A 20,046-nucleotide genomic window follows, 5' to 3' on the forward strand; every position below is an offset into this window, starting at 1 on the left:
TAGTTTTTACAGTTCTTATAGTTCCATAGCTGTTTATAAGAATATTTCATTCTGCACTCTTATTCCTCTCATATTGCACAGTCATATTACAGTGGTATAGTTTTTATTGTTTCATTGTTGTTTATATACTTATTCATCCTGCACTCTTATTCTTCTTATATTTGCACATCCATACTACTCGACTGTTTTGGTGCACTGACTTGCTACTATGCACTTTCTGGAGAATTCATTGTACTACTTTGTACATTTGTACTCTGGTTTCACAAACTTAACTTATTGTTACCGCTGACTGTTACTCATACTTAGCTTTATTTAGCTTTTTTACTGCAGATTTATGTAGGGCAAATCTCCTTATTTTTTGTACTTGTGACCATTGTACTATTGTGTTTATTACCTGTACACGGCTGCTATAACAGTTGAATTTCCCAGTTTGGGATCAATAAAGTATTTTTATCTTATCTTATCTTATGTTGTGGTGCAGTAACGTTTGACGTTTGTGCTGCTTTTTGTAGTTTTTAACACAGGTTGATCTAAAATAAGAAGACGAGAAAAAGCCCAAACCACAAATGATAACTTGTAGAAAAAAAGCAAAGCTTCTATCAGCTGGACACTGTGGATTTGCGGGTTAAAGTTCAACAGTATGAACTCTGACCTGTGACCGGGAGCTCGAGGCAAACAGTCCACCAGATTGATTTTTTTTTTTTTTTGCCCTCTTCATAGTTGTCAGTGGAAAATGAAGGCGACATGTTAAAAGCTGACTGTTAAGTACGCTGCAGATCTTGAAGGCGGCCTTGTGAATTAGCGGTGTTCCTTCAGTTTAGCAATCACAAGTATGAGTCAGAGTCCGTCACAATATGCTGGGTAAATGCAGGGGAGGAGCACCACGCTATGAAACAGGAAAACAAGTGAAGGCTTCGTGAGTCACACATATCAAACACCCCCTCTCGCCCCGAGCAAACCCACCAAAGAGCTCCCATCAGGTGTGCGAGCCCCCCCCCGCCCCCAGCCAACACACACTTCTCCACATCCAACATTCAGATAAACAAAACAAGGACACACAATCACAGGTATACAAGCATTAATTGTTTACATGATTTCTGCTCACAAAGTGTAATATTAACACCGTCCTCACAAAGAGACTGGTCTTTACAAACACTCTTTGATGTGGAAGCCCTAAAAATACAGAATATTGTTAAGCCTGATTTCTCGGTCATTTCTTCACCATGACAACCGCGGATAGCGAAACACATCTCCCTCAAGGGAGGCACAGATGAAGGCTGAATTGATACAAATAAAGAAACAAAGGGAATGTTTATGAATACACCAGTCTATGTGTGCGAGTGCACATGTGGAGATGCTTCTTTGTATATGTGTCGGTGGGTGTTTGTACACGCTTGTACATACATACAGAACATTTACTGTACGTTTTGATCAATGCTGTATGTATATGTATGTTAGGGTTGGTCCTACAGATGTGGGTGGAGACTTGTCTCTGGTCAGAGTGATGTGACTTTGAGCAGGCCGTCCCTCAGGGCTTTAAACTGCAGACTTTTCTCTCTGTCCTCAATTTCGTGACGTCTGATTCAATTCTTAAATTTACTTAAATTTTACTTTCTCTCTTTCTTCTTTCGTTCTTGATTTCATTGTCGCTTTTGTTGCTTTCAGCTTCAGTAAGAAATGTTGGATTTGCATTACCAGCAACTTAAACTGATTTCACAAGAATCTTAAGATTTTAAACTTTAAAGCAGGAAACATGGACCAAGATGAACCATACAAACGCTTTTAAAAGATGAATTTGAGATTCCTGTTTAAAATTCTATTATTAATTCATCAATGACTAAATAAGACTACTGAGATTACTAGAAAAGACTAAATAAGGTTATCGGCAGTTGTTTTGTTTTTCTTTTTCTCTGATTACTATGGTGAAATGTGGTGGCCTACTCCAGACACTATATTTACTTATATACACAAATAAAGTGTGTGGAAGTTAGCAGACCTGTTCTAGGAACGTAATGTTGAATCTGAGGACACACTTCCCTGTGCACATGCTCACACGCTCTCACCATACACACACACACACACACACACACACACACACACACACACACACACACACACACACACACACACACACACACACACACACACACACACACACACGCAATATCCACAAATACACCCACAACTCAACTGTAGTAGATTTCATGAGTGCCAGCAGCATAAAGGCTGCTCCCCCTTTCTCTCCCTCCCACCTCCCTCCCTCCCTCCCTCCCTCCCTTCCTCGCTCTCTCTCTCTCTCTCTTGCTCTATTGCTCTCTCATTCTCTCACTCGCTCTCCATGCAATTCTTTGTTTTTGCTGCTTGTGGTGCCACGCAACCCTCTTTTGTCCTGTTTTTTGTTCATTTCTTGAAGAGAAAAGCCTCTTCTTGCATATTACCTTCTCTCTTTCTTGCCTTATCTTTCTGTCTCTCTCCCTCTCTCTCTTTCTCTCTCTCCCTTTCTCTCTCTGTCTCTCTCTCACCCTCTGTCTTGCTCCAAACACTGAACCTCTCACTCTGTCTCTCACTTGGTCCGTAATTCCTATGCATCTCCCCGTGGCTGAGGGGAACAGGGACTTGATTCTCCCCTCTTCCTCTCCTCCTCCTCCTCTGCCACCTCCGCCTCTCCCTCCTCTGCTTCACCTCTCGTCCTCTGGCTTCCTAACGGAGGGATAATGTTCTATTTCCAGCTGGTGATCATGGCTGGGACGGTGCTGCTGGCTTACTACTTCGAGTACACGGACACCTTCCCCGTGCACATCCAGGGTTTCTTCTGCTACGACAAGACCTTTTCCAAGCCCTACCCCGGTCCGGACGACACCAGCAAGATCCCCCCGGTGCTCATCTACTCGCTTGTAACAGCCATCCCCACGCTCACGGTAAGTGTTAGGTGTATTTATAAGTGTGGAATCAAAGGTCGAGAGACAGAGGGAGGTACTTTTGAGGTGCATGAAAAAGGCGTGTAAGTGGGTGTGTGTCTGTGACTATGTTGAGAAAAGGAGAGTGATGAAACTAAGAAGTTGCCAAAGTTGAGGTGGTGTATTTGAATTGTTGTCTATATGTGAGGTTGTTGTTCCTCTCCTTATGATTTGTTAGTTTGTGCAGCCTTGTGATGAATCATCTCTGGTGTGTATGCGACTGCACCACTGATACAGTGAGCAGATTGACAAACTGCATGGAGGTAACCCCCTCCTTTTTTGACTGGCAGGTGTATGTGTGTGTGTGTGTGTGTGTGTGTGTGTGTGTGTGTGTGTGTGTGTGTGTGTGTGTGTGTGTGTGTGTGTGTGTGTGTGTGTGTTCACGTGTGGAGAAAAGAAACAGAGACTTGAATCAACTCGGACCACACAGAGAGGTAATGGGAATGGACAGACAGGTCATTAGAGAAAGAGAAAGAGAGAAGCAGAGAAAGAGAGGCAGCCAGAGGAACAGTCAAAGAGACAAACAATAGAGAAAGCAACAGAAAGGAGCAGTGCAAAAGTTGGAGTCAAGACACAGCGATAATGGCAGGCAGCAGATGCTGTCTGAAAAGAAAAACTTGAGATGATAGGTGAGAAAAAGAGACAATGAGCACAAAGGCTGGCAATTTGACGGAGGGCATGTATTGTTTGTGTGTGTGTGTGTGTGTGTGTGTGTGTGTGTGTGTGTGTGTGTGTGTGTGTGTGTGTGTGTGTGTGTGTGTGTGTGTGTGTGTGTGTGTGTGTGTGTGTGTGAGGTTAGCTGCTGAGCCCCAAGTGAGACAGAAAGCAGTGAGCGTGAAATGCAGAACACCTGGCACTGACTCTGAGTACAGACACAAACCTGAACAGCTTACATCCCCAACAGACCACAAAAAAAAACCACACACACACACACAGCACCACAGACAGAACCAGCCTACAGCCACAATACAGAGCAGACAAATAACAAGACCAGATTACATGCACAGAGAGAACCACAGCAAAAACAAGAATATCTCACCGCAGCACGGACACAAATCCGGTTTGCATACATCAGCTGATGAAGGGGAAGGTTGCAAGTTGTTATAATGTGAATCCACAGTGGACAGTTTGACTGGTTTAATTACACTATATTAGTGACAGCATTTGTCACTAATATACTTACAGCATTTGTATAAGTAATGAAGTTTCTATATTTGGGTTTGTGTCAAGTTTATTGATTTAGGGACTGTATGAAAATTATTGGAGAGGGGAGGGGAGTCAGAAAAGGGGGATGGTTCATAGTTTTCCTTTTAGTTGAAAGGGGGTAGTCTAAATATGCCATCATCGTTTCAGCAAGTGACCCAAAATGTTAATTGTCGACAAAGGTCTCCTAACCGTTTACCAAAGCATTTATTTTAACCCGAACCACAATGTTTCTGTAACCCTAACAAGGTGCCAAAAGCTAACCAAACTTTAACCATAGTATATTTAGTCACATCATAAAACTGACTTCTTATTGATTTGTTACAGTTTTAGAGGGCACACACGAAAGATGCCATGTTTACAATACAGCCATCAGATCAGACAACATTTCTGTGTGTTGTCCTGGGAGGTTATGGACAAACCATGTACTTTGTCATTTAATCTTGGTTTATTCATTATGTTTGCCATAAACATATTATCTTGAGATAAGTATGGGAGGGTATTGCTATTTTTCTTCCTAGTCAAGCTGAGGGTCCACATAAGATATTAACAATACTTACAAGGTCCTTGCTTTTTAATGACATGAAATATAAGATTTACCCTCCTCCCCACACCAAGAATTTGTAGTTTCTTGCAGTTAAATTAAGAAACCTGCACCATCACTTTATTGCAGTTAATGTTGCTGATAACTGCAGCAGCTGCACTCTTTAGCACCAAGCTACACTCACTAGTTCAAACCCAGCAGACCTTTAAAGCTGCCCTGGCTGAGGGTAAATTACTTTGGGATACTTTGATCTGGGTCAGAGCACATTACTTACAGCAGCTAGTCTGCCCTAACCTGTGCTGACAGAGGCCTCCGAGTGTGTAACAAGCAGCAAGGTAATTCCCTGTGATAGAACCAGTCTGGTGCAAATGTGCTTTGCCATTTGCCACTGGTTTTTCAGAGGAGCTTTATCTCTTTTTGTCCAGTGAGCAGCAAATCAGAGCCTTGTGTGTGTGTGGTGATAAAGTGGCTGCACGGCACAAAAGCCAAGTCATATTCCATACAAAAAGAGCTGCGACCTTTTATGTGGTTTCAGGTTAGAGTTTTGGATCTGTTGTAGCATTTTTGTTGCCAAGCAACCATGACTGTCCCATTGTGTTTTGGACAATTTGACTGTCTTTGAATTTTAAACACATCTTAATAGCACAGAGATACACTGAAAGGGCATCATATTATTGCTATTGTACAGGCAGCAGGTACAGATTAGAACGCAGAGTTGATTGTATAAACTGACAGTATAAATAAGGAGACCCTGCCTGGCTGAGTCACTGAAGGTAATCAGCCATCAGGGTATTTGGGTCAGTGCCAGAGTCCTCCAAGCCCAACAGAGGGCACTCTAACTCTGTGTCAGCTCACAGTCGGGGTCCCAACATCTAATTAGAGTCATCAATCACTTTCCACCAGAGACCAACTCTCCGCTTGGAGACTGAAACAGTAGATAAGGGACCTGACATCTTCTCACCTCAATCTGTTAGTCACGCTTAGTGTAGGATATATATGAGTGTAATCTCCTATGTCATCTCACTAGGCAGTCCAATTGGTGGACATTTGTGCTATTTTGTGACACAAATCATTTCAGTTCTTTTTACTGCAGAAAAAGTCAGAAAATGTCAGTTTTATTAAAAATAAATAAATGAATAAATAAAAGCCCAAAATGGCAAATTGCTTCAGGTTTTTTTTTTAACCTATAGGATATACAACACCATTTATCCATAAACTGTCATGAAAACAGTTTAGGAAAGTACTGAGTAATTTGTAGATTACTCACATGATCCCTCACCCAGTCAGTTTTTTCCAGTTATAGTTATGGCTGGATTGGTGACTACTGCCAGCAGGTTAGATCATCTGTAGCTAACTAGGCTACTGTTAGCTCCATGTGTTTGACTGAAAACACTGTCTCCAGCTTACTTTCTATTGTTTTTCGGCAGACTTGTTTTTAAAGGAGTTTTATGTAAGCTGTAAAATTTGCAGGCATCATTTGGATTTTATTATTTGCAGAAATATAACAAGCAGTGGACAAATTTCAAGCTTTTGCAAGTATTGAATCTCTGCTGGATCTGTATTCATCTCCCCGTCTCCAGACCGCAAATTCACCAGGTTCATTATTCCAAGTTACACATTTCTGTGTTCGTGTTCACAAAATCATACTTGATAATCACGTTTTTGTTTAGAGAAGAAAACAAGTGAACTTTAAAATCCATCGGCCTTGTTATTAATAGATTAGTGCTGGTAGAATACTGTGGGACTTTACCTCAAGGCAACTGCTGCATCTGCAACAGCACTGAAAATTTACTGAGTTTGGTTCATTTTGAGGGCATCTTGAAAGTTTGCCTAATGGAGCCTGTAAGCCAGTTAAGTCTAGGATGAATTAACTTATCTAGCATAGATTCAATCTGACAGTGTGTGCAAGTGTATATTCTTGCTCCTCTGTAAATCCTCCCTTTGATCCATTTTGGTTTTTGTCTTTCTCACCGTCTTTATTTCTGTTGCTTGTCCTCTATCCACAACCTTGCCCATTCCTTATGCCAATCCACGTCAGCCACAGTGACTTTTTGCCTTCATGCTCTATTCATCACTATCACTGTCTTCCAAGACTGCCTCCACTCTCATCAACACCTCCTCTACCTTTTCAGACTCTTTACGTCATGCCCTTTCTGACCTCTCCTCACACCTGTGTTTGTCTCACCTTCCAATTAACACATCATCTGTGAACTGGGGGCCTCTCAGCTCGTCTGCTCTACTATCTGTGGCTAGATTGATAGTCAAACAGGCTCCAGCCACACAGGAGGAAAATTCTGTTCCTCTGTCCCACATCCTGCTCTTCACCTCAGATGAAGAGGAGAAGAATCTTTTATGTGACTGAAGTCCTACTGAGATAAAAGGCACTTGCGGTGAGAGATGAATACTTGGCGTAATAAGTAGGGAAAAATGTCAGCCCTCAGCTTTGTTCTGGCTCATCAAGTTGAAGTCCATATTACATTCAAGGACAGGTCATGTCCGTGTAGTTAAGACACTACAGTGAGAAAGACTTTGCGAGCTCAGTTGAGTTATACTCCTACTGACCATCACTTTGTAGCCAGTGTCTGATTAATGTTAACAAATAATTTGCTCATTTTTAATAAATACAAATCAGTCATTAACAACTTATTACTTAATTTACTTTACTTAACTGTAATAATGCCTGTATGTGCTGAGATCTCTTTTTTCATTTTTCACAACCTGACAGCTCAAAAGCTGTTAACAGTGGCTTATAGCTGATTTATAAAATTATACATTGCTATAATTTTATTTACAATCGTTAATAAATCAATTTATTACAACTTACAAACTCTTTCTGAAGGAGCAGCATACATGTGGTGTGTCAGTTCTGGTGGCACTTCAGCTCTTTATTGTGAAGGACTTGCCCTGTTGCCTTAGTGATTAGCTCTCCAGCTACTGTAGTTTACCAAGATGGATGAATTTTGCTCTTCAGTTTTCAAGTGTGATCTATCTATCTATTAGAATAGCACCTAGGTCCTCAGGGAATGGTGGAAACCCAATAACTAGCCATGGTAGTGAGCAAATGAGGGTTGAACATAATGATGCTGTGCCATCCACAGTGCTTGTGTGTGTGTGTGAGTGGTTTTTGTGTGGGTCCCACCTTTAACCTCAGAGCTGCAGCATGTTTCAGACACCCTGTACAAGTTTAACTGTCTGTCACAGAGGTGTCCTGTCCTCACATCCTCAGCCATAATGTCAGTGGACTGACATTAAATTGCACTGTGCCTCACCCAGAGGAACCATGACCTCACACCAGCCCCAAAAGAAAACTCTCACATTCATGCACAGTTGCACAGACATGGATCAATGCCTTTGTGTCTGTCTGTCTCTCACTCGGTCTTCTCTCTCTTAAGCTTCTTCCTTTTCGATCTTCTGTGCTGTCAGTCCTCTCTTTACCTTATTTCATCCCATATCTGCCCCTTGTTTCCAAACACAGACCTACACTAACATACACACAATCTAGGCCAGTACGCTGCTAACCCAGGTTAATGAGCCAGATGGCAGGGTGGGCTCCTCGGTGGGAGAGGGGGGCATCGGTTGCCGTGGCACTGGCTGCCATGGGAGCATATGTGTCTGGGTGAAGGCTTTCTCGCCTCTGCCCCTCGACTTCTGTTCCTCAGTCTGTGATGGCGAGGACAGGGAGAGGGGAAACAGAGAAAATGAGGAAAACATATGATAAGACGAGAAGTGGAGTTGGGCCAGATTAAAAATTGTGGTACATAGAGAAAAAGGCAAAATCAATGTACAAACCAGACTTGCAGCCGACCACAAAAAACAAAGAGAAATGATGAACTCACAGCTCAGAGAAAAAACCCTAAGAGAGACTGATAGGGATTCTATTCATGGAAGGAAGAGGTACGTGTTGTTTTCTCCTCTGCACATTAAAGAGGCCGTATCTGCTCTTCCTATCTGTGTTGCTGATATCCATACAAAAGTATAATTTACCACAGTCTGCAAAGTCCCCATTCTGCCTGGGACGCAATAACAGCTCTCGTCTAACTGCTCATGATGATAATCACCCTCCCAATGCCCGCGCACAGGGTTGTATCACCACACCAGTGTGATATTTGCATCACCGAACAGTCTCCTCGTTCCATTTGTCACCTTTTCTTTTCTCTGTCACCTTAACCAGTTCCTCTCTTTCACTCTCTCTGTAGTTAGCTTCGCAGTTGAGCTGCCTGCTCCACGTACCGTTTTTCCTGGCGGGCCCGAGGCGGTTGTTTCATCAACCTGATTGGCTATGCACTGAACGGAGCGAGAGAGATAGAAAGAGACAGAGAGTGAGTGTTTATGCCTTCCTGTTGTCTGTCTAGTGGTTTCACCAGAAGTCACCTGTTCCTGTGAAGTGAGATTAGACCGAACAGTGGCTGTCATTTCTGCTTCTTAGCTTTGATCCATTTTTCAGTCAGGCATAGAGGAGAGACACCTTAGGGGCCCCCCACGTGGCTGGTGGACTGCCATGCTTCACTCAGCACCTTCGGAGATCTCTGACAGACGCCAGTGCCCAATCTGCATTCACAACAGGGGTGCGTCCCCGCTCGCCACCCTCTATTCTTACATCTTTGCATGTGGCTGCTGGACCGAATTTCTGTCTGGAACAAGAGTCCTCTGCAGAAAATGATCAGGCAAAGATGAAAGGCAGCAAAGCAGGAGGAGGCATGAGTTCTGTAATGAATTCAGATGATCAAACAGATGAACAAAGAAGTGGAAGATGGTTATAAAGGAAGCATGGTGTTCTCTTGTCTCTGTCCTGTCGAGGGTTGAAGGTTTTCCCATGATGTTAAAATTATTGCTCCATGAGAATATATTGCTATATATATATATATATATTCTTCCTGACTTTAGGCCTAACAGTCCACTAACTGCAGGTGTTAGTATAACCATCAGGTCACAATATAATAGCTTTATAAGGGCAGTGCAGCAGTGTGTGTTTTTAATCTAGTTACGTGAATCTAGTCAGTCTACTCTAGGCTGCCTACCTTTGCCACACAGCTTTGCCTGTGGTACCTGGCACATGTTTGCTTTGCTCATCTGACTGGCGAAGTGTTTCAGCCGCACCATTTTCACAATAATGGCTCAGGGTGCACTATCAGGTGACAATTTGAAATGTGTTTTACATATAAATGCACATAAATTGTATTATCAGAGCTATAAGTCAGTAAATGAGTTGTCGGACTTGATCCCATTTTAGGGTCAGCCATAGACTGCTTTTAGTTTCAGTGTGACTTTCATCATCTCCAGTGTCTGTCGTGAATAAACATCCATACATCTGCTTAGTTTTCTTCAGTGTTGACATAATGCTGTGATAGCTATCTCTACATACTTTGAATATTGCCAAAATGTAAGCAAAACTCCATCATCTGTCTATATAGCTAAATCTATACTGGCTTCTCCTTGATGTTGCATGAAAGGCAAGGTACACCCTGGACAGGCCACCAGTCAGTCACAGGGCTGAGACAGACCATTTATGTTCACATTCACACCTTATGGCCAGCTAATCTCACCTGCATGTCCTCATACTGTGAAAATCCATGCAGACATGGGGAGAACATGCTAAATTCGTTATCTGTTATCATCGTCTTATCAGTTTTAATATGTCTCGTAGCCATATTTAGTCCTGACCGGGGGCTACTGTGTGCAGAGAAAGTGGAAGAATATCTGTTGCATGCCGCTATTTTTCTCTATTAATTCTTCTGTTAATTCAGGACAAACGTCTGCACTCAGTGCTTCTGCTGATGGAGACTTTCATTGTCAGATTGGTACCTTACAGACCCATCAGGATCAGGCTAAAAGCCCCAGATTCATGCAGCTATTTTTCCTGAAAAATAGAGATTTTGGTGAGATATTCCAGGATGTTCCATTTATAGACATGTCCAGGTATGTCCTCAGATGACCCTGTGGCAGGTGGGATGGGACACAACTGATGATTTTGTGCAAAAAATATAACAGGACCAAGAGGGAGTGAGAGAAGGAAAAACAGACAGATACACAGTGAGACATAAAACAGCTCGCAGTCCCACTGATGCAGATTCCAGAGGAACATAACAGAGCAGATTTGGAAAAGAGGGGCGTGAAATTGAACTGGATAAAAATGGAAGGGGAAAGACAAAGAATATATAACCTACTTTTCCTTCCAGTGGGAAAAATACAATGTAAGGTGAAAGGGAAGAAGAGAGATGAGAGAGAAAGAGAAGGATTAGTGATGCTGAAGCACAGTAATGAAGAGGTCATGCTTCTGTAAGATGGAATAAATCTTTGCTCTTTAGAGTATACAGTAACAATACAATAGCTCAGACAAGTCTGATTCTCAGCAGGCTAACAGTGGTGACGATGTGCAATCACACTGTGCTCAATGGAACAGGGGCATAATTGTGTGTGTGTGTGTGTGTGTGTATGAGTAGGTGTGCTTTTGTGCCTTCCTCTGTTTTTGTACACGGAGGGAGCTTTGTGTGATGTGCCCCGTGCCCTCGTGAATGCATTTGTGTTTGCATCCATGAATGAGATCATGTTCTTTTCTCAGTCGCCATTCTTCATCGTGTCGGTCGACTGAAACGCACGCACGATGCATGTGTCCTCTCTGTAATTCCAGTAGGACTCCTTGTCTCCTGTTAGCACCCACAGTCAAAATCCTGGTGAGACCCACATGGGAGTAAAGGTGATGGCGATGTCCTCAGACAGGTGCAGTGTCCTTCCCATCGTCCATTAGTCCAGATCTCACATATACACTGCATTGCAGAGATTGAGGTCGCTGTAGATGATGACAGATAATGGGATGCTACTGACAGCTAGGCATCTCTTTGTACTTTACACATGAATAACTTTCCCAGTCTTGTCAGAAACATTAGGTCTTATGGCTGCAGAGCTGTGGTTCACAGAAATGGCTCTGCACTTGGTCCATACAATACAAGAGCCGTGGCATACTTTCATTAGGTTAGATGCCAGAGAGTGACTGCATGTCTCAGCACAAAGGGTTTCTGCTAAATAATTCATTGAACAGTGATCGTTTTTCTTGCCTTTTAAAGTTTAGCATTCATTTCGTTAGACTGTTGAGAGACGAGGGAGAATTTCAGATAGAAGCTTTTATGGCAGAAAGTAAGAATTGCTTTTTCTATATTGGGATATTAAAATGACTTCCCCTCTGTCTGCTACTCCTCTTTGTAAAATGTGATCAAACTAACAACTGTAAAGGGAACAGGCTTAGAGGTGTTGGGCCAGCTTTTGCATCAACATACAACGTGTGTACAGTAACAACTCTGAGGACTTTCTTGTTTCTCTCACAGTTGCCGGGTCTCAGTTGGAAGAAAGTGATGTTGCATACGTCTGACTCGGAGACATCTCAATCTAAATCTCCACGATGACAGTTGTGGAGTTGTTGGCCTATTTTGCCACTGTCAGTCAAATCTGATCAAACCCCACCCTCACAGTCTTAGTGAAGCAGATTAGCTGAGTGTTAAACTCTTCATAAATGTTACCTAAGGATATTTATATATAGTTTTTTTCCCCACCGCATTTTAGCTTATTTAATCATGAATATTTAATGCTTCTGAGAAACACATCTCAGGAACTGTAAGACCTTGAATCTCCACAGTTACCAATAAACTATGAACTATACCAAGTGTACCAAGACCATAAAAGACGAAGGACGTTGTAAGTTTTCGAAGATATAAAAACCGCTACAGAGGAGCAGTAGACCTTTGGGTTATGATCAGGATTTATAGAAGAACCGAGTCTCAGTTTATGTCATGGCTCAGAGTCTAGCATATATTTCCATCTGTTTCCATGTGTTGTCTTCCGTTTGTTTTGTTTTGTTTTTTTGCTGCCGTATTTCATCACTAACACGGGCTGAACAGAGTCAGTTGCTATTTGCAGGAGGGAATACTAATGGATGCAATCTGCATCTCGCTGCTCTGCTGCAGTGCCATCGCTCAGGCTGACTCCAAGATGCTTGATTTGTCCCTCACAGCTTTATTGACATCATTACCACATGAGGATCATTCGACAGCCTGTTTGTCTCCTGCGTCCTCTTCTGTCTTTCGAATAACTCGCCTCTTCAGACAGTTTTCCCAATAAAGGAAACAACAGTGAGGCTGCTTTTACTCAGTCATTTTTCTTTTCTCCAGCTTCTGAATGTGCACATCCACTGTGTAATAAATTATTTATGAAATTATATAGAAAACAAGTATTTATAAATAATAAATGTTTCTATTTATCTGAAGTCTTGTATTTCCTCCTCTTCTCCCTCTTTAAAACGGTTCCTCTAATCACTCCTGCTCTCGTCTTGCTCTCTTCGTTCCCCAGCTCCCACCGCTCTTCTGTCATCTCCATGATCTTCTTCATTCATTTCCCCGCTCTGAGTAAAACATCCCCGCTTATTGTTTTCTAATAGACACGTACTCATAAAAAGGGCCAATCTGAATGCACACTCACATTTGACTAATACTCACTGACACAAATCGAGATCTGATTACTTACACACACAGAGCAGAAACCTCCAGCTTCCTTGTGCAGGCGAACATGGGCTGTGTACTCATGACGGCGTTGGTGCACACACACAGAGTTAATCATGTCTCATGTCTGTATGAATGTTTCGTTCCTTCACTCCTCCCTCGTTCTATATCCAAATCATTCATATGAGTATGCATGTAATACATTGCCCTTGTTTACGCTTACTTTTTTTTTTTTTTTCTCATGCTGCTGTGACACAGCATTAAAGCCTAAATCATTGTATGTCCTGGAATGACATGTTTCTGGATGCATCTGCATTGCTGGCGTGTGGAGTGGACGCGCAGTTTAATTTCAAGGAATTATAATCCGCTCGTCCCTAAACTGCAGTGACAACCTCGTCATATTTATCTGTGAATCCTTGAAGGGGCAGTCGGGGCAGAGGCATGGAGCTGCAGTGAAGAGAGAGAGAGAGAGAATTTAGAAATGTTGGCTCCAATAATGCGCTACATTATTCACACGCACGCCTTCCACACATGAATAATTCATTCCTGCAGTATTACCTTAACCCTTTCACCTTTCTACCTACCCCATAACGTTCCTCTCTTGGTTCCGTACTCTAAATTTTCCTGCTGTATACTCCTGTTCTTGCTTTTTCACTTAATCTTTCATAAACTCTCCCGCTCTTATCTCCAGGGGCAAAAGTAAGGGGGACAATGTGGCTGTGACTTTGTGTAGTTTTTGCAGAGTAGCGTGTGCAGATGTTCAGACCCAGCAAACTCCACCGATCACAGGGTTAGAGCTCTTTGATTTTTGACAGAAATGAGGATTACAAGTTGTTACAACTGTTTTTACTAATCTGATCCTTTTAATCCATAGGTGGCATCATAGACTGTGATCTGTATATGATAACTAGCAAAAACTATATCAACAAGATGATGTAGTTCATGAGGAGCGATTCTAAAAGGGAAAAGTTCAAGAAGTAACTTTTTTGTTAAATTATTTGCTTTCTTGCCAAGAGTAAGAAGTTAGATTTGAAACCAGTGTTGTATCTTTACAGTCAATATGAAGCTGTTGCCAGGAGCCAGTTAGCTTAGGTTAGCACAAAGACTGTAAACAGGGGCAAACATCTGAACCAGCTCCGTCTGCAGTTAACAAAATCCACACAGCAACAACTGAAACCAACTCATATGAGTACATTGATTTTTTTTTTTTTTTTTGGATTATGGTGGTTGGACAATAGGTGGACACTGTTTTGAGAGACTTTGCAGAGTAAATCAAACTGAAACTCTAAACGTGGAGTTGAGGTAATTGATTTCTAAAGTTTTGAGGACTTTATTACTCTGTAAAGAGTCCTGTCACAGACGCACAGATTAAACATTCACTGTGAATCATAGTATTTTACAAAGAGGACTTTGCGGGGCCGTAGTATATGCTTCCAAAAACGCCTACCACCCACTGCTTCACAGCTTTGCCCGAGGCAAAGTGTTGAAGAGCACTTGTCCATGAATGACAGCGCACTACCATTATCTCACATTTTGTTTTACACACATGCTCAAACCCTCCGCAGACCAGCAGTCCCCATAGAAACAGCCACTGCGAGTCTTTTAATTGGCCCATAAATGGTTGTCCACCGTGTGACCGTGCCCCTAACATCTCTGATTTGAAGCCACTGATTAAACCCCCTCAGCTTTGATTTCATGCTCGTGTTAGTGTTCAGAGGGTTGCCATGAAACACACCCACCGGGGTCATGTTTCACTAATGGAAGAAAGCACTCGGCTGGGCACGCACTTCACAGCACTGCTGCGCTGACTTGGCCCGTGCATGTTATTAACTCGTTTGACTTGGCCGGACCAACTTGGAAATGCTTCGAAGCACGAGACTTAACTGAAACGTGATCATGATCTTTTTCATCCCTCTTTGTCTCTCTCCTGAACCGTTTTTCATCTCTCTGTTGTGCTTTCATTTCCTTTTGCTTTCCTTTCTTAGACAGCAGTGCTGCAGACGTTGTCACTGTGGGGGATAAATGGGGGGGGGGGGGGGGTTATGTTAAATATGGAAAGAGGAAGAACAAGGTTGATGGGTTTGTGGAACGCGGTCAGCGTTAAAGTGGGTTCCACTTCTGTCATAGCACAGCATGGAAATTGTCAGGATGATTTAAGATTAAGCACATCTCTGTCATAGATGGTTATTCAACGGGAGCTAAGTTTTAGTCGGTGCCAGCTTCTTTGAGTGCTGTGGGCTCTCATACAGATGAGTCTCACAGTCGCAGTCCATTAAGGAATCATCAGCCTGGAGAGGCACTGCTGTTCAGACTCACAGGGAGCGGACTGAACACAGTCACCTGACTGAAACCTCCGCCACACGCCTGATGCTCCTCACAAAGAAAACAATAAAACTGTGAGCACCCAGTAACAATGGCTGCTATTTCTGATCACAGAAACTTGCCCGCTGTACTGAGTTTACATCTCTATCCAACCACAGCCAGGGAGTCCACCATTAATAAAAGAGATGATTAAGGTATCTAATTAGATTCAGTCGCACTGTGGGCTCTGAAATGATTAGGAATTCAAAGCAGCACTGGGTCAGTTGTGGCAACCTTCATAGTTTAGCTACAACTTTGCTGTGGTCAAGTGTTTAGAGCTTGTTCTTCTCTGTAGACACTCTGTAGAAGTGTTCCTGTTTGCATCTGCTTTAACCTACATGCTAATGTCAGCATGCTAACATGTTGCCCAGTGGACGAAGCATCTAGTTGCTGCAGTTACATCTGACATTAATGAAATCACTGGATGTCTGGTAGCTTTAGTGGTTGCTTTCTGTGTTTGTGGTTGAGTATTGTTGCAGTGGTGTGGGGGAGTATAACCCCAATATATATACCCTGATACAATAAATTCAGCCTACCATTTCATGTATATGTATAAAATGACACTGCGCTTTCAACCACCGGTTGTTGTTGCTTTGTTTTGTGTGCACAGATTCTCGTTGGGGAGCTGTGTGCCTTCTTCACCAAGGCAGAAGGAACCCAGGAGAAGACCATTGTCACTGCAGACTGCTGCTACTTCAACCCCCTACTGAGACGCATAATACGCTTCCTAGGTGAGCATGCTGGTTTGTACTACACAACCTCTCTGCTCTTTACAGGCCGCTTTTTTGTGTGTGTGTGTGTGGTGTGTGTGTGGTTTCATCAGGAAGGCTGGAAAACAGAATGAAAAAGAGGAAGACAACACAAAAGAAAAGCTTGAGTTGTAAGAACGTGACCTGCTACACTTCGGAGTTTGTCAGCCACAGCTTGCCCATGTAGCTGCTAATTGGATAATAAACTGCGATATAATCTTTGAGGGAAAATATTCAGGATCATAGCAGGAGGACACTTGTGAATATTAAGCAGGGTGCAAATTTGCATCTTAAGCTGAATCAGTGGAGATGAAGGCTTCTGTTGCGATTTCCAGCCTCAGCTGATAATAATGTGTTGAGGTTATTTTAAGGGGAAAAACTCATTATCACCTGTTTAATCTCATAGAGCTGTCACGTGTTTTGATATCGCTCTCTGTCGAACATGTAATGTGCTTTTCTTCATCTTCTGACATTTGTTTGAACTTTTTCCTCCCTTCAAACTGCTTTTTTAAATTCTCTACCAATTCTCCTTCACAGGTGTCTATGCCTTCGGCCTGTTCACCACCACCATCTTCGCCAATGCCGGCCAGGTAGTGACAGGAAACCAGACGCCTCACTTCCTGTCTGCCTGCCGACCAAACTACACAGCATTAGGCTGCCAGTCCACCATGCAGTACATCACAGAGCGGCGCGCTTGCACGGGCAACCCGCTGATCGTCATGTCCGCGCGTAAATCCTTCCCGTCCAAGGACGCAGCGCTCAGCGTCTACTCTGCAGTGTACACAGTGGTAGGTTGGAGCATATTCCAGTCTTGTTAATCTTTAACCAACCACACAGAAGAAGGAATAGTCAGGTTGTAATGACACATACATGCTTGTGTGTCTTGTGCGGCGTCCCGTGTTTGTTGTACCCTACTGTGCGTGCCCTCCTCTGTGCCTTTCTCCAGATGTACGTGACACTGGTGTTCAAGACCAAAGGCACGCGGCTGACCAAGCCCACCATCAGCCTCACCCTGCTCTGTCTGGCCATGCTAGTGGGCGTGGTCAGGGTGGCTGAATACCGCAACCACTGGGCTGACGTCCTGGCAGGATTCTTCACCGGGGGAGCCATCGCTGTGTTTCTGGTGAGGAGAGACAAGCTCTCTAAAGTCAGGGTGGATGTTCCAGACATGAGCAGGACTTTTCTGACATCATCTGTAAGCCCATAAACTGATATACTGTAGGTGGCTGATTTCAGCTCCTCTCTCTCTCTATCTCCAGGTGACTTGTGTGATTAACAACTTCCAGCAGTTGCAGCCCAGTCTTCCTCCACCTCGACCCCACCGCCCTGAGTCCGTGCTGGGCATGCCCATGGTGACGCTTCCCTGTGTGGAGAGTCCACTCGAAAAGTTAAGTGGTCCTCAGGTAAGGGGCGGGGGTGGGTGTGAAGCACGGCTGCGCTCACAAAAGAGGGGCAGAGATACACACCCCTTGTCTCTTACCTGAATCCTCCTTTTTTTTTTTTTTTTTAACCCCCCCCTCCCAAAAAAAAGCAAATCCCCAGACATGCATGCTCCAAGTCCCACCTGCACCCTCAGTCCCAACAATAGCACCCGAGTGAATCCTTTAAATCTCTGTGCATGTGAGCCATGTAACAGGTTGATAGGAATGCAGCTGAGATTTGTTCAACTGGTGTGAAATGAGCCGCGGTTATATTTCAGCCAGAGGACTGAACAAATTCTGATGTGAGTGTTTGCTGTAGAAAGTCGTGCTACCCTCCTCCCAAACCCTTACACTGTTACACTTTTCCTGGTTATCGGGGATTTAGAGAGTCGCTTATCTCTTTGAGGTGAGTCAGCAGTTTGGCTGACACACTTGAGGTGTAATTTAGCATTTGGATATAATGCGAAGCTGTTGGCTGGAGGGAAACTATGAATTAAGCTGAGGTGAAAAAAAAAACAAAACTAAAAAGTCACAGTGATTGTGAAGGTCCCCTCATGTTATACTGTCTCTTCAACAGCGCTGCATATTCTGAAGAGGTTTACTCAGGGGTGGAACAGCAGTGTCACATGAGTCCGCGTCCCAGTTTATAGGAAAATGTCTCGCGTCCTCTGTGGTCTGTCACTGTCACTAACCCTCACCTGACTGCCTCTTTTCCTCTGTCCCCCACCTTGCCTCTCTCCTCTCAATCTGCTCCCTTGTCCCTCACTCTCCTCCAGCATCCCGCACTCTCCTCCTCCTCCACACTTTACAACACCTACGTCCAACCATTCTGAACAACTCTGAGTCTTTTTTGCCGGACATTGTCACTCCTCACTATCTCCGTCATCTGTTGCCTTATTTCTGTTTTTGCTCTGTTACATCTGTTCTCTCCTCTTCCTCGCCCCTCATCCCGTTGCATTGCTCTTGATTATCCTTTTCTTCACTTTTCTCTTCTCCTTCGCCTTCTCTCTGCCCCGTCCTCTCTCTTTCTCACTCCTCTCTTTCCCCTGCAGACTCCGCGGGGATCTCCGTTCACCGAGATCACATGACCATCAGCCCTATCGGTTCCCCGCCACCCCCGATGTCCTCATACCGTCTCGCTCCATTTCCAGCGAAGTCTAGACCAGTCGGAACAGCACTCGCCGCACTGTGCCGCCCATCCGGCTGGGCGGTACGCAACCCTGCACCGCTCGTATTCCACGCAGGTCTAGACCTCTCCTAACACACAGACACACACACCATCCTGTTGCCCTCTCTAACCCTGGGGAACCGATAGGCAAACTCTTCTAAGACTTTCTCTTTGCTGGACACCGAGCAAAGTAAGACGCTGAACATTCAGTACAGAGTCAGGTACATTTCTTTTTCTTTTTGTTTTTTTTTTTTTTTCATTTTGAATATTCTAATGAAAGACCTTTTTTTGGTATAAACTCTATCGTGAAGCTCACTTTCGTCTTCAGTGGCGTGCTCTGTGAGAAAAAAAAAAAACACATCAAACTGTGACCACTGAGAATGTCCACTGATTTTTTTTTTTTTCTTGTTTTCTCGTCACAACTGTATGAAAACCACACACCCGTTTGAAGGAAGCACGTGTTGAAGGCTAAACGTGATGGTGAACCCCTGGTCCAACTCCCAGGACACAGCTTTGATGTGTGCTGTCAGGAGGTTGCCATGTTGGACCAAAGAAACCCACTGAAGGATATGTGTGCTGCTGAGATTTACCCGCAAAAGAAAGAAAAAAACATCCTTTTAGCAAGCCATACAAACACACACACACTATTTCTCCCCTTCGTCCCTTTCTCCAACCCTCTCTCCATATCTCGTCCCATTCACGCGCACACAACCCCACCCACACACACACACACACACACACACACACACACACACACACACACACACACACACACACACACACACACACACAAACACACACTAGTCTGAGTAGCAGTGCCCTACTCAGCTCCGCATGAGCTTTACTCAGATCAAAGGATTCAATTCATATCTCTCAGCAGAAGCACCAGACAAAAGCAAACAGGATGAAAGTAGAGACATCTTCACTTGGCTATCTTCTTCATGTTTTTTCCTCTCAGATAGCTGCAGCTTCGCCAAAACCTGATGTGAAATACAAACACATTTGAGAAGACAAAGCCAAGCTCCCGACTGCAGGTGGCACAACAGTGAGCCAAATAAAGTGCGCCACATTCAGGAGCAAATATTTGTTTGTTGTATTCTTTTGAGACAAGGAGCCTTCATACAAAACACTTCTTCTGTGATGCCGACTATTTCTTT

The 20,046-nt window shown here is 43.5% G+C and overlaps 1 protein-coding gene across 1 annotated transcript; it reads left to right on the forward strand.

The window, feature by feature from the left end:
* Positions 1–2,714: 2,714 nt before the first annotated feature.
* On the forward strand, positions 2,715–18,882 carry plppr2a (phospholipid phosphatase related 2a). The gene is made up of 6 exons (XM_041061605.1): positions 2,715–2,918; positions 16,162–16,282; positions 16,838–17,088; positions 17,247–17,423; positions 17,560–17,687; positions 18,774–18,882. Exons 1-6 carry the CDS (start codon positions 2,715–2,717, stop codon positions 18,880–18,882), a joined length of 990 nt encoding a protein of 329 aa, XP_040917539.1.
* The last annotated feature ends 1,164 nt before the right edge of the window (positions 18,883–20,046 follow it).

This window comes from Toxotes jaculatrix, chromosome 18 (assembly GCF_017976425.1).
Source record: "Toxotes jaculatrix isolate fToxJac2 chromosome 18, fToxJac2.pri, whole genome shotgun sequence".
Classification (NCBI taxonomy): domain Eukaryota; kingdom Metazoa; phylum Chordata; class Actinopteri; family Toxotidae; genus Toxotes; species Toxotes jaculatrix.